The sequence below is a fragment of the Myotis myotis genome, unplaced genomic scaffold (genome assembly GCF_014108235.1).
Source record: "Myotis myotis isolate mMyoMyo1 unplaced genomic scaffold, mMyoMyo1.p scaffold_m19_p_1, whole genome shotgun sequence".
NCBI lineage: Eukaryota > Metazoa > Chordata > Mammalia > Chiroptera > Vespertilionidae > Myotis > Myotis myotis.
The window spans coordinates 47,735,221-47,751,505 of NW_023416313.1; the positions used below are offsets into that span (position 1 = coordinate 47,735,221).

Below are 16,285 nucleotides of genomic sequence, written 5' to 3' on the forward strand. Positions count from 1 at the left end.
CATGTAATAGTGACAATTTCTGAATGACTTATGCTTACAGTGACTGAAAATTGTGAAAGAACAACTTAGACATTGACAATACATGCAGTCCTTGCTTTGCACGGTATTACAAGACCGTAAAATGACTGTGTAAGCTGAAATCAGGCAAAGTGATCTTAATAATCAAGGGTAAAAATGACAATTGTTCCATGACTCTAAAATGTTTTCTCAAACCATTATAAATTTACTTACTGTGGTTTATAAATGTATAGGGAAATGAAAAATAGTAAAACTAATATTTATTTAGTACACTGTAGTTTAAAACATTAAAACATTGAGAATGAAAGTATTTCATTTCTTTACAAAAAACTTGTCAAGAGTTTGAACAGAACTTACCATCTTCTCATTGTATGACTTACAATATGGAACAAGCATCTTTTCTAAGTCTTGGTGACTTGAACTTTCATATTTCTTTTTAAGTTTCAATCAGCTTTCATTTTTTTCTTTGTACTTTTAAAGTTGTAAATATTTCTGAGTTTCTTCAAAGTGAGGTTTTATGCCAGTGTCACTTCCTCTGGGACATTGTCATTCTTTTTGTCATAACTTTCCTCATTGATGTTGGTAAGTTCACCTTCTCTGAATTCCTGTCACTGCCTAGCTTAGTTGCTCCAAAGGGCGCAGTGTCAACATTCCAGTCACCTATTTCTTGTACAGTTATTTATATTCAATTAGCACCCTGTTGAAGCAACCTGAGCTTGTTTTTTAGGTTATAGGTCTTATGTTCACTTCATGAGGGCCTAGATTTTTCATGTCTTTGCTTGGCTGTCACCATTTTCAGATCTATTCAATCCACTTTCAGTTCTAGCAACATCACATTTTGACTCTGCTGTACTTTTCCTCTTCATAGGCTAATTCCCTCTGTTGATTACTCACTTTGGGGAAATGTCATGTGAATTGTGACATTACACTTGGAGTCAAGGAGGCAACATGCTTTGCTGTCTATGTTTGAACTGAATACAGATGTGCAGTGGGCAATCATCGATGGACTTTGAAAGAAGTGATATGTTGGTCACTGCTCCTGATGCTACATCTATTATTTAAATAGGGATTTACAGACCAAATAGCCAGCAACTCTGACATAATATAGTTAATATACCATGGTCACTGACATGTGAATTGTGTTATTGGAGGGCTGGTGTTATTTAATTAGTTGTGGCTCTAAAATTTGTGCATTTTCAATGAGCAAAGCAAGGACTGCTGATATAGTATAGGTTACATTAGTTTTGTGCAGTTTCGCACCTTCTGTAGGTTTGGACTTGCAGAAAATAAAGATGCATGATGCTTTGCTTCGCATCTTTATATGGTATTAATATTTTAATTTCTCCAACAATATAACCTAATGTCTTAGTATGTTATAACTTATGTGCTGCTCAAATTATACCAAAAATTTATATGTCTAATTACAACATGGCTGCATTTTAAAAAATAATAAAGTTGGAAAGGATCTTGGAAGTTGTCAAGTCATCAAGGTTTCCCTCTGAGAAAGTGCTTCTGATAGGTAATACTATGGATTCATCCTGTTAAAATTAGTATAGTAATCCATCACTTACTTTTAGAACTGGAAAGAAATTCAACATGTACAACACCTTCATTTCATATTATAAGAAACTGAGGTCTAGATATTATCAGGGGTTTGTAAGCATCATAAATCTGTCCAAAAATATTGGCAATGGGTTTAAACCCAATTGTTTGGCTCATGCAAAAAAAAAAAATAAAAAACTTTTTTGTACTGTATTTGCCAAGCAATCTATTTATAGTTTGCAGTTTATGAAATTTCTCTCATTTGCTTGTGTACTTCATCCAAATCCTACATAATAAAACCCTAATATGCAAATTGACAGAACAGCAGAACGACTGTTGCTATGATGCACACTGACCACCAGGGGGCAGACGCTCAATGCAGGAGCTGCCTCCTGGTGGTCAGTGTGCTCCCACAGGGGGAGTGCTGCTCAGCCAGAAGCTGGGCTCATGGCTGGCGAGCAAAGCAGTGGCAGGTGGGTGGACTGAGAGAGAGATGTCTGCCTGCCGGCTTAGGCCCAATTCCCAGGGGGATCGGGCCTAAGCCAGCAGGAAGACATGGGGATTGGGCCTAAGCTGGCAGGCAGACATCCCCCGAGGTGTCCCAGACTGTGAGAGGGCACAGGCCAGGCTGAGGGCCATTACCCCCCCCCCCCCCCCGCCCAGTGCATGAATCTTGTACACTGGGCCTCTAGTAGTTATATAAAATGTTACAAATTTCCAAATAACAACATTCAACTTAGTCTGTCTTAAAAATTAAATTTATATCTGTAGAAATTTTACCCTTTTTTGGGCAATATCACTCATTTGGTGAATTTGTTAGCAATACCACTAGATGGCACTGGTGATCTATCTGTATAGAAATAAATTGAGTCCTGTTTATTTTGGAGGGTGAGAAGCATGGAGCCAAAGGTGGTAACTAACATCTGGATACTCGCAGAAAGAGCAATTTTCAATTAGCTGAAAAGCCAGTAATATACAAAATAGTAGTGGCTAACATTTATTAGATTAAGCAGTTAATCTCAGTCACTACATTTATTAACTTATTGAAATCCTCACAATAATCTTGTGGGATTGGAGCTTTTATTATGCACATTTTACTGATGAGGAATTTGAGGCCCAAAGAAATTAAACTTTCCTTAAGGTTACAGAGCTGGTAAGTAATTGCACTGAGATGTGAATCCTCGTAGACTGGTCACTCATGGCATTACTTCCAGCGGTTCTCAACCTGTGGGTCGTGACCCCTGAAAATACATCCTGCACTTCAGATATTTACATTATGACTCATAACAGTAGCAAAATTACAGTTATGAAGTAACAACAAAAATAATTTTATGGTTGGGGGTCACCACAACATGAGGAACTATATTAAAAGGTCGCGGCATTAGGAAGGTTGAGAACCTTATGCTATCTGGTGAATAATCTGTGCTTACTATGTTGCAGACACTCTTTTATGCAGTTTATTTTATTTAATCTTTAAAACAGCCTTATGCCGAGGAGTTATCGTCTTCATTTCACAGATGAGGAAACAGAGGTTAAATGAATTGTCCAATGTTACTTGATAGTCAAAGGTAGAGCCAGGACCCAAATTCAGGCAGTCTGATTCCAGAGCCTGCTGTTTTCACCTTTATTGACCTACATATGCTGACTCTGAACATTGCAAGCATGTGTTTCAAACATTCACATTCAGGTTCCTAGTGCATGTAACTACCATCTCCTCTAGAATTACCTCAGTGATCTTCCGCCTGTTCTACTTGCTCTCCAGCCCTGTAACCTATATTGTTATGGCTTTATCCTGCTCAGTAATGATATTTCTATCATTATACATAATTTGTTTCTGGTAAGGGTAAAAAATGATAATAGCAAGAGTAAAAACTATAAATATAATTATAAAGACTATAAATATTAAATAGACTATTCATCCTGAAGTGGCCTATGTCTTATGTTAGTAATCGTATACTGAGTGGTATGTTGTTGCCAGCAGAAGATACCATTCAGCTTTGGATATTTGCAGTCTGAGTTTATAATCTGACCTTCTGATTGTTATTTAACTTATGACTCACTTTTTTTCTCTTTGTAAAAAGAGGATTGAAACTATATAACTCATTTAGATCATATACTTTGTTGGTTAATACAGAAAGTTGATTAAAAAGGAAAATCATAAAAACAATGCATATTTGGCTTGAACATTGTATTATAACATAAAACTTTTAAATAACTCATTTACTCATCAATTTTTTGGTGTGGTCCAAGACTCTTTGGAACCTACTGATTAGAATTTTGTATCATCTTATAGCATTAATAATACCTATGATTTATTGGCTATAATTTTCAGTTGGAGGTGAAGGTGAGAGAAATTTTGTCTAGATTTAGAAAATATCTCCCTAATTTCATAGTTGTCTTGTTTTTATCTAAATTATTACTAATTCTTTTTACTTCTTGAGTCTTTCCAGAACATTCAGCTTAATTTTCATAAATATAACTGTTTTCACAGTCCATTATTATTTGGTTATATCATTTTAAAATTAAATTACATAATTTACTGCAAAATAATTGGCAAAACCAGATTGAGGTAAATGCACAATTATTTCTTGATTATCATGAAATTCAACCGGTAGGAGCAGGAATAGTTTATTAACTACTCTCTGATATCCTTTTGGCAAGTCCTGGACATCAGCCTGCATGTTTTACAGAAGCTGTGGAATACATTAGTCATTTTGGTAGGGGGCTATGTGGAAGTGGGTTGAGATAGCCTCTCCTGTACAAGTCTGATAGGATTGTTATAATGAACCAATGAGTAAATGAACAAATGAAACAATTCTATTCAGTTACACCTCCAATCATTTGGTTAATAATCTGAATTCAAATTATTTCATGATTTAGAAATCTGAGATTAATTTTTACAATTGTGGAAATATATTAAGTAAAAAAAAATTCAAATTAGGATTATAATTCTGATGTTGGAAGACAAGTTTGCATAAGGATTAAACAATGTACAAGCAGTTTCCATGGACTCATTTGGATAGAAAGCAAAGAAATGAGGTAGATTTATAGCTACTAAGTCAACAAAGGAGATAGAATGGAATTATTAAAAACATTTAATTATTCTAAAGGGGGAAGAAAAAAAGGAAATGACAATAATGAAAGCATATAACAGTTGATAGATTTGGTTAAATAAAATAAAATGTTGTAAATAACTCAAATATCAGACTTTATCAGATTGAATAAAAAGCAAGACCCAACTATATGCTGCCTATAACACACACACTTCAAGTATAAAGACACAAAGAGGTTAAAAGCAAAATGATGGAAAATACATATTATGCTAACACTAATCAAAAGAAAGTGAAGTGATTATGTTAATACTGGATAAAGTATATTCCAGAGTGATGAATATTACCAGGGAGAAATAAGGTCACTTCAGAGTAATAACGGAATTGTTTATTAAAAAGAAATGGCAATTTAAATTATTTATATATCCAAGAAGAAAGCTTCAAAGTAAATTCAATAAAAATTAATAGAATTAAAAGGAAGACTAACTAAAAATTATAATAATAGATTTCAGTACTTCTCTCTCAATAATTGAAAGAACACGTGTACAAAAAATCAGTAAAGATAGAGATTTGAAGTACAGTTTCATCCAATTTGACCTAATTGACATTTATAGAACAGCCTTCTAATAAAGAACGAAGTACACACTTTTTCTAAGTTCACATAGAACCTTTATCAAGATATAGCATTTTCTAGGTCATAAAGCTTTACATTGTTTAAAAGGTTCATGGTACCTAAAGTATGTTTTCTCAACACAATGGAATTAAATGAAAAATATACAATACACTTTAAATAACCCACATGTTAATATACTATAGTCATGGATTGGAAGACTAAATATTGTTAAGGGGTCAGTTATCCTCAAATTGATTTGTAGATTCAAGAGAGTCCTAATTAAAATTCTAATATACTATTTTTGTAGAAATTGACAAATTATAAAATTTATATGGAAATGTAAAGTACTTAGAATAGTCAAAATAACTTTAAAAATGAGTGACATAGTTGGAATATTAATACTGCCTAATTTTAAGACTGATTATAAAGCTGCGTAATCAAGGCCATGTGGTATTCCAACCAAGTTAGAAAAACAGATCAATGCAACAAGATTGAAAGCCCAGAAATAGAACCACACTTATATCGACAACTGATTTTTGACAAAAGTAGAAAGATAAATAACATGCTTTCAACTTGTGGTGCTGGAACAATTGGATTTTATGTGGATATGAAAGGAAAACTTGATAAATTAGACTTCACTGAAATAGAAAACTATGCTCTTCAAAAGATACTATTAAAAGAATGAAAAGATAAGACACAGACTGGAGGAGTATATTTGCAAAGCATATTTTGATAACATGTACATACAGAATATACAAAGAGCTCTCAAAAATCAGTAATTTAGTGAAAATAAAAACAACCCAATTAAACAAAGACCACTCCTAGCCAGATTAACATAAATCCTCTTGTCCTAACAACAAAGAAAAGTCGATAAAATTAAGAATTAATTTTTTTTCTTGACCCATGAAAGAACTGAGGTTGCAGGGAAAACCACCACTCAAAAATATGGAGAGAGAGAATCAAATTCAGAGTCACAATCAATATCTACTTAGTTGAAAGAGAAATTATGGGAGCCATAGATAGATAAGAACACTTAGATGGTAAATTTGCTGAATTTCTGGAAAACAAATAAATGCAATAAAACTATATGAAAAGGAAGACATGGGAATGCTACACACAGGATTCAGGATACACTTTACATCAGGTTGGAGTAAGAAAGGAGATGGGTTAATGGGCGGATTGTATGGTTAGGTATAGATGACTGTTAAAGCCATAACTTTGTTTGGGGTGGTGGATTTGCATATGCCTACATTATGAAAAATAGCTATTTATATGTTTTGTAATTGGATTGTGCTTAGATCAAAATTGAGATTTTGTCTCAAGCCATAAATTATGATTCAACCATTTTATGCATTTGAAGTTTGTTCAAAGAAAAAGGCCAGATTTTGAAAAGAATATTTTATTCCAAATCCTTTCAGACAAAATTTGAGTATTCACATAGAAACAAAGCCATCCTCACAATACCATTCATTCAGTTAAAAAGAAATTCTTAGGTAACATTTTTATCAAAGAATGTATGGGCAAGGGGACAAAAATGCAAGGTGAATCTCCTGCATGTGGAATAGTTAACCACATGATGGCAATGTTGAGAAAGTAGTGATTTTAAAAAATGTTAATGGTTTATACTAGAAGCTGAGTAAATTACTGAGATATAATTGACATATTAGTGAGATTGGCAGGTCTCTGTACCCACTTATGTCTCTTTCCACTCAGACCCAGGTGAAATCCATCTCAAGAGTGTTTTTAGTCACTCAAATCTATATAATTACATCTTTCTGAGTACTTGCTATCACAAACAGGTTATCCTATATAATAAAAGGCTAATATGCAAATTGACCAAATGGCAGAACGACTGGTTGCTATGATGTGCACTGACCACCAGGTGACACTCAACACAGGAGCTGCCCCCTGGTGGTCAGTGTGTTCCCACAGTGGGAGCACTGCTCAGCCAGAAGCCCTGAGCTGGGCTCATAGCTGGGGAGCGCAGCAGCGGTGGCGGGAGACTCCTGCAGCGGCGGTGGCGGGAGAGCGGGCCTAAGCCATCAGTCGGACATTCGCCGAGGGCTCCAGGCTAGGCTGAGGGACCCCCTGAGTGCATGAATTTTGTGCACCAGGCCTCTAGTATCATAAAACTTGAGATGATATACTTCTCAAAGTATATTTAAAATTTGGAATTCTTGAACTACAGAGGTTACTTCTTTTCTTTTTCACCTTTTTTCTTTTATCATGATATTCTCATATTGTTTCTAGTGTATTCATCTTGGGTCAAGAATTTATCAAAATCAAAAGACCTTTAAACTTCTGGATTTTTTTTTTTTTTGGTAGAAAGTCTTTTAAAATATACATTTATATGATTTCTTTGTGACCCTCTTCATTCATTTACCAATTCAACAACTATTTACTTAGAGTTCAATCTATATACAACTCTGTGCTAAGCACTAGGGGAAAGTGGTAGTTGGAAAAAAATTTGGACTAGCTGTCCTCGAGATGTTTGCAAACAAGATCCCCCAAACACAGCATCTCTTCTTTTTCCTTGTGTGTAAAAGAAGCTCCTTAGAATAGACATACTCACCTACCTATGTGTTTTCTTCTATAGAATATGCACTGCTTCGAGTGCTGTACTATATATTTGATAGGAGTCACTTAGTGTAGTGCCTAGGAAACTGAGGACTTAACAAACCAAGGTGTCTTCAATACTCCTTCTGAAGAATAAGGCTATTTTTGGATCCCTGTGTACTTTTCAGGTCACTTAAGAGATACATGCAGGGCAGAGGTAGTAACTTTTGCATGATATGTAGGTTCCCACTCCATGAATCAGTTTTTATAGCCTGTGAAGTAAGCCTGCCTGGGATGTTGTTGCAGTTTCTATGGCCTTATACGAGAAAGAGGGTAAGGAAGGGTGGAGAGCCATACCTCCCACTCTGCCTCCAGGCTCTACTCTATTCTCGAATTTGGGGATGTAGAAGTACAGTGAGATGGCAGTCACTCCACATTCTTTTTTCATCCCCTCACTCCTTGATGATGAAACAACTCAAATTATATTGTGCAAGTGGTAAGCACCTGGTAAATATTTCCTGTCTTGAACCTTCATGTAGAACCTATAGGGTGTAACTTAAATATTATTTATTTATTATTATTTTTAAAAATATATTTTATTGATTTTTATAGAGAGGAAGGGAGAGGGATAGAGAGTTAGAAACATCGATGAGAGAGAAACATCGAACAGCTGCCTCCTGCACACCCCCTACTGGGGAGCCAGGCTGCAACCCAGGAATGTGTTCTATCAGAATCGAACCAGTGACCTCTTGGTTCATAGGTCAACACTCAAACCATGGGCTCTCCCAGCCGGGCTAGATATTATTCTTTGTGGTAGGAATACACCAGTGACAAAAAAGTTGAAAATGTCTTCCCTTGTGAAGTAGCAGGAGAGACAGCCAATAGAAAATAAACACAGCAAGTAATTATAGTTATTAAAAGTTGATATGCTGTGGGGGAAAAAAGAAATGGAGCATGGTAAAGAAGATCGAGATATTGGGGAACAGGTTGTATTTTTGTTTTCCCCTCAATATTTTATTATGACAAATTTCAAACATTCAGAAAAGTTAAAAGAATGGTACAGTGAACACCACATGCCCCCAACCTATATTCTAATTATTAACACATCACATTTATCCATCTATCAGTCCATCTTATTTTTGAAGCATTTAAAGATAAGAACACTGAATGTACCCCTAAACATAAGTGTGCATATTATTATTTACACTATTTACATTTACATGTGAAATTTACATGCACTAAAATGAATAAATCTTAAATGTACTTACCTGTAAATTTTGAAAAATACAAACTCTCATGTAACTAGATACTTTCAACTGAGAGACTTTCCTAATTTTTGAGATTGCTTTGGATATTTTTAGTTCTTTGCATAGCCATATAAATTTTAGAATCAGTTTGTCAGCTTCTACCAAAAAACCCTCATAGGATTATGATAGAGATTACATTGAATCTAAAGATCAATTTGGGAGAATTGACATCCTGTGATGTTTTGTAGTTTTCATTATAGAAGTTATCTTCCATACTTTAAAATTTACTTCTACATGTTTTATGATTTGAACACTATTATAAATAGAATTTTTAGAATTTAATTTTCTAGTAGTTGCTGTTTGTATAAAAAATACAATTGATTTATTTGTATGTTGACTTTGTATTCTGTGATCTTGTTAAATTCATTTTATTCTTTTATTTTTTATTTGTAAACTAGAGGCCCAGTGTACAAAATTTGTGCACTTGGGGGATCCCTCAGCTCAGCCTGTGCCCTGTTGCAAACTAGGAGCCCTCAGGGGATATTCAACTGATGGCTTAGGCCTGCTCTTCATGGGGAGAGGGCCTAAACCAGCAGTCAAACATTCTTACTGCTGCCGTGGAGGCAGGAGAGTCTCCCTCCATTGCCGCTGTGCTCACCAGCCGTGAGCCTGGCTTCTGGCTGAGTGGCACTTCCCCTGTGGGAGCGCACTGACCACCAGGGGGCAGCTCCTGTTTTGAGCATCTGCCCCCTGGTGGTCAGTGTGTGTCATAGTGACCAGTCATTCCACCGTTTGGTCGATTTGCATATTAGCCTTTCATTATATAGGATATTTAGGATATTGTGCATAAACAACCATGCCATCTGTGACTAGGGTTTTACTTCATTTCTGATCTTTAGGCCTTCCTCCGCCTCCTTATCTAATCACCACCTGGGATCTCCAATAAAACATTGAATAGAAATGGTGGGAGTGGGTACCCTTACTTACTTCCAATCTTAGGGAAGAGATTCAGTATTTTATTAAATATAATGTCCCTGTAAACTTTTTGTAAATGTCTATCATATTGGGGACTTCAAGCTTTTCTTTTCTTTTGGCGGGCCATAACTGCGGTCTGTTTAGTTCTCTTATTCTTAGGTGGGCTTCTTGCAGTTTGCCTCCCAGGCGTGTTGTCCAGGGGTCAGTCAGAGATTCGGGCAGAGTTTGTAGACAATTTGAATCTCTCCTGTGTCACTCTCTTCTTTCCTGGGTGATATCCCTTCAATTTCCAACTGACATAGTAGCCCCAAACTGTGTCCTTGGATTCCTTATGCAAGCAAGACTACACATTTCTATCCAAATTCCAGCTGATCTGGAAAAGCCTCCAAAATGGGAAACTCTTTCAGTACAGTTTTTTTCTTTCAGATGTCCACTCTCTTCCAAATCTGTCTACTTCTAGTGACTCTCCAGTGTTTTCAGATAGTTGCTTTTTAATATAATTTTTCTAATGTTTACAATTATTTCTTTGTGAGAAGTTTGGTCCAGTGTAAATGACTTCAACATTATCAAACATGGAACTTATGTTTTTAAATAATGTGGTCAGAATAGCTTTTATAAGGAATGTGGAATTTAAGCGAAGATTTGAAAGAAGTGAGAAATTAACCAAAGTGACAGTTTTTTATTGTTTTTTTTTAAAGGATTCAGGCAGACAGAGGAGAGCTAATCAAGACAGGAAAAACCTGATATGTTAGATCAGGGGTGGGGAACGTCCAACCTGCGGGCCACAGAAGGCCCTCGAAATCATTTGGTCTGACCCTGCCTAGGCATTGAGGATGAGTTAATTAAATGTTTAACCAAATATAACAGGCTAATTTTTAAGATGATAATTTTGTATGGCCTATGAATGATGTTATAAATATTCAAATGGCCCCTGGCAGAAAAAAGGTTTCCCATCCCTGTTAGAAGAACAGTAAAAAGGGCAGGGTTTTGAGGAGAGTGGTGTGAGCTGACATGCCTTTCAAAACTATAACGTCTGCTATTTTGTGAATAGATTGTATGGATGCAAGAATAGAAACAGGGAATTAATTAGGAGGCTGTTACTAGAATTCACAGGAGAGATAATGGCCTCTCAAACCAAAGCAGTATCAATGGACACAGTGAGAGCAGTGACATGCTCGGTATGTTACGAAGGAAGAGCCAACAGATTTTCCAGTTTATTGGATGTTGTATATGAAAGATAGGGAGGTGTTCAGAATGATGCCAGGTTTTTTCAGCAAGTTGTACAAAAGGTGGGAACTGTCATCAGCTGAGATGGAAAAGGCAATGGGTGGATCAGTTTAATATGACAAGGTTGTGCCCTAAAACACTCACACTCATGAGTGAGAGATACAAATAGCTAATGTGATCAACGAAATGAACTAATGTACTGAGAACTTTTTATAGCAGCTCTGTGGGAGAGCAGAGGAGAAAAACTATTTCCATTTGTGATGAGCGAATAGGTAGCAATATATCAATGAATCGAAGCATTAATTTGACCTCATATCTCATTTGATGAGTTCATCCATTACCCAAGTTATGTTCTTTTCCTTTCACATAGGAAACCATGATATTTTGGATTTCAGTGTGCTAGTGCTTCAGGGAAATGGCATGTGCATGTGTGTTTAATATTTTCTTTTTTATGTCATTTGGGATGAAGCTTGGCACTAATGACTATTTTTAACACTAACCAAGCCCTTTTAATTTGTAATGCTAGAAATATTTAATGAAAGCCTATTTGTGAAAATATAATAAAACATAAATTTAAATATGCAAGCTTATTGAGGCAAAGACTTATCATCTGGGTGTCCCCAGATCTCATTGGTATTGTTTTATTTTATAGACTTTTCCCGTACACCAGGCCAGCCACTTTGGCCCTGTACTTGTCTGTTCTCTTACAGCAGTTAAATGCAGCCATTGGTCAAGAGCATTTTGTCTTACTATTTTTGTGTTAAGAAAAAGAAAAGAATAATGATTTATAAGTGATCTGCTTGTAGGTCCTCACATTTCATGTTCCATACCTCCAAATAAAAAAACAATTGTAAAATTAGACCAATTTTATTTACTTTTCAGATCATGTAGATGAGCGAACAGTATGCAATGGAATTGCCCCTGAAAAAGATGTAGATGGATTTCATATTATCAATATTGGAAGACTGTGCCTTGATCAGCATTCTCTCATACCTGCCACTGCCAGTGCTGTTTGGGAAATAATCAAAAGAACAGGTTGGTAATTTGTGCTTCAGGACGTGGGTGCTAAGAGCCAAACCGAGAACTTGTGCATTGCCTTGATGGAACCCCTTCAATCCCACTGATTCTGTAGAAAGATATAAAGTTCTGTAAGGCAAGGAATAATCCAAAATAAGATATCCTGGGCTTACAGGTAACCGCTCTTGCATCTTGTAGGGAATTTTTTAATAGTAGGCTTGCCTCCCTACTTTTAATCTAAAAACAATGTATTTTGATGTACATTTTCTAAAATGTATTATATTTTTCCCTACCTTTAAAAACAGAATGTGCTGAATATATTTGAATCATCTGTAATGACCTAGGTTTTTATTACAAACATTTACCCTTGAATTGTGCTCTAAATGCCATTTGTAAATTGACCCCTACATCAGTGGTTCTCAACCTTCCTAATGCCGCGACCCTTTAATACAGTTCTTCATGTTGTGGTGACCCCCAACCATAAAATTATTTTCATTGCTACTTCTTAACTGTAATTTTGCTATTGTTATGAATCGTAATGTAAATATCTGATATGCAGGATGTATTTTCATTGTTACTAATTGAACATAATTAAAGCATAGTGATTAATCACAAAAGAAATATGTAATTATATATGTGTTTTTCGATGGTCTTAGGCGACCCCTGTGAAAGGGTCGTTTGACCCCCAAAGGCGTGGCGACTCACAGGTTGAGAACCGCTGCCCTACATTAACTGACCCCTAAGGCCATGGTCGGCAAACTGCGGCTTGCGAGCCACATGCGGCTCTTTGGCCCCTTGAGTGTGGCTCTTCCTAAGCCTTAGGAGTACCCTAATTAAGTTAATAGCAATGTACCTGCCTATATAGTTTAAGTTTAAAAAATTTGGCTCTCAAAAGAAATTTCAATCATTGTACTGTTGATATTTGGCTCTGTTGACTAATGAGCTTGCTGACCACTGCCCTAAGGCAATATGGTGTCAATCAGTGTAGAGGCAAATATCTCTGTACACCTGTGAGAGCTCTGCCACTGTCACTTCTATTTCTGACAGCATCTCCTTTCTAATCTACTGTTTTCCAAACGAAAGAGAAAATTTCCAAAGGAAAGCAAATCCTAGAATTATACTCTGATAATGTTAGTATTTGAGAAAAAACAACACCCTTAATTCTAACTTCTTCATTTTACTTATGAGAAACTATGCCCTAAAGTGGTAAACAGTGTTAAATCTGCAAGTTTTATCTTTCATACCTCTTAAGTCCCTAAGTTTAGTGCTGCTCTCCTGTGAAGTAAAGTGCGTGAGCTTTGTGGAAAATACCGCCCCCACTTTATTTTGTTCCAGTTGTGCTCAAAGTGTTATTGCCAATGAAACTTGACATTGTTGTACTTTACTTTGTAATTAGCAGTTAATATATTTAAGTCTCAGTTCTTCTAACTCTTCATGCAAACCTTAGTATTTAAATAGCAATTTAATGGCAACTTGAAAATATTTGTGATTTTTTTTCATGAGGACATTATCAGAGAGGAAGTGACAAATCCAAGAGGTATAAAATAAATATTTATAAATAATGAATGTGGACACATTATAGACAAGCCATACAATAATCCAAATTCAATTAGAAAATGTTAAAGAATGTTGCAGTTGGCTGTTCAAATGTGTATTTGCTTCTTGTTGATTATTTAAATCAAACTCTGTGTTTTAAGGAATTGAAACATTTGGGAAAAATGTGGTTGTGGCTGGAAGGTCCAAGAATGTAGGGATGCCCATTGCCATGCTTCTACACACTGATGGAGAACATGAACGACCAGGAGGTAGGTGGGACCTTGAGATTCCATACACCTTTACAACATTTTACTTCTTAAATTAATAAAAGCTAGATATTTGAAATTGTGACTTAGTGTATTGTAGGTTTTGCAAATGAAGGTGTCCTTTATTCCTCATCTAATGACATGAGCACATTGAAAGTGAGGAAAGGAATTACTGGAAATATGTGACCTCTTTGTTTCTATTTTTTCTTTTGGCTAGATATACTTTCTTCAGATCATTAACGATGTAGATAGTAAGAAAATTGGGAAGCCAGTAGTTACATAAAATCTCATGATGGACATCTGTATGCTCTCTTTCTCTCTCTCTCTCACACACACATACACACATGCACAACAGCAATGTATAGATATATAGATTTCTTATTATTAACCTTAGATAATTTCAGTTTCCTGATCTCAAATTTTCAAATACTTGTTTTAGGATCTGGTTTGACATAATGCATATGAAATAATTTTTTAAGATACAAAGCCCTATGAAAAAGTAAGCACAATGATAATACATTACTTATCAAAATTGATGAATGATAAAGATTTTAAAATATTGCTTTTTCTTCCTGGTTCTAAGGATTTAAATATTGCCACGAAACAAAATGTGTATGTGGATCACAGTAAATTAGAGCCTGAGAGTGACACCAGGTAACTTTAAAAAGCCTTAGTTTTGAAAAGCAGAAAGCTCTTCAATAAGAAAGGCCAAATCTTGTGGTATGAACAATTTTCATGATAATTGTCTACAAAGTTACATTTTAGTTTTGCTATTCACTTCTAACTTAATCTATTGGGGCTTATCTATCTTTTTCAGTATAATAAAATATTGATTCATAGTTGCCTTTATGTGATAGTTTCTACATTAAGCAAGGTAAAACAACCAGGAAAGTTCACCTAGGTATACTATTATTGTTGGAAAATCCTTCCCAAGAGCTAATAAGCAGTTTTTTCATTTTCAACATTTCATTTGACCTCATCAGTAACTTAACAATTACATAGCTAACATAGCTTAAACTTGCACAGAACCTTCTCATAAACTATCTTATTTAGTTCTCAACAATTCTGGCATCCTATCTAATAAAAGAGTAATATGCAAATTAACCATCACTCCCTCACTCTGGCGCAAAGATGGCGACAGCTACGGAGCTGGAGTGAGCAGAGGCTTGGGTTGCCCCCGGTGATGGAGGAAGCCAAGCTTCCCACCTGCCCTGGCCTGCCCTGAGCTCTGCTCAAGGTTACAGAGTTTCAATTATAGAAGATAAATAAATCCCAGATACCTATTCCAGCTGGTGGTGGCCCCTGCTCAAGGAGGGCCTTGGCAACCCAGGCTTTGAGCCAGACCAAGGCTACAAAGTTTCAATTAAAGAAGTTAAATAAATCCCAGATACTTGCTTCTAGCCCGCGGGCATGGCCAGCCTGAAAACAGCCATCAGCCCCTCACCCAGGCTGGCCAGGCACCCCAACAGGACCCTCCCACCCTGAAGGGGCTGTGGCCAGCCTGAAAATAGCCATCAGCCCCTCACCCAGGCTGGCCACACCACCATGGGGTGAGGGTCCCCACTGGGGGGCTTGACCAGCCTGCAAACAGCCATCAGCCCCTCACCCAGGCTGGCCAGACACCCCAGCAGGACCCCCACCCTGATCCGGGGCACCCTTCAGGGCAAACCAGCTGGCCCCCACCCATGCACCAGGCCTCTATCCTATATAATAAAATAGGATAATTTGCAAATTGACCCTAACAGCAAGAACAACTGGGAATGACTGGTCACTATGACACACACTGACCACCAGGGGGCAGATGCTCAATGCAGGAGATGCCCTCTGGTGGTCAGTGCGCTCCCACAGGGGGAGCTCTGCTCAGCCACAAGCCAGGCTGACTGCTGCCAGCATAGTGGTGGTGGTGGGAGCCTCTGCTGCCTCCTCAGCAGCACTAAGGATGTCTGACTGCAGCTTAGGCCTGCTCCCCGCTGGCAAGTGGACATCCCCCGAGGGCTCCCGGGCTGCCAGAGAGATGTCTGACTGCCAGCTTAGGCCCGATACCCTGGGAAGCGGGCCTAAGCCAGTGGGTGAACATCGCCCGAGGTGTCCCAGACTGTGAGAGGACACAGGCTGGGCTGAGGGACCCCCCCGAGTGCACAAATTTTTGTGCACTGGGTCTCTAGTATATTAATATAATTTGCATTTTGCAGCTACAGGAAATGAGCTTTAGAGACTTCAGGTGACTTACCCAAGGTC

General features: G+C 37.0%; 1 protein-coding gene across 4 annotated transcripts in view; it reads left to right on the forward strand.

Annotated features, from left to right (window-relative positions):
- Positions 1-16,285, forward strand: part of MTHFD2L (methylenetetrahydrofolate dehydrogenase (NADP+ dependent) 2 like) — a 108,689-nt gene that overhangs the window by 17,251 nt on the left and 75,153 nt on the right. For all 4 annotated transcript variants that reach the window (XM_036336290.1, XM_036336263.1, XM_036336282.1 and 1 more), the window contains 2 exons: positions 12,111-12,263; positions 13,943-14,050. In XM_036336290.1, coding sequence (XP_036192183.1) covers positions 12,111-12,263; positions 13,943-14,050 — 261 coding nt within the window. The remainder of the gene's footprint in view (positions 1-12,110; positions 12,264-13,942; positions 14,051-16,285) is intronic.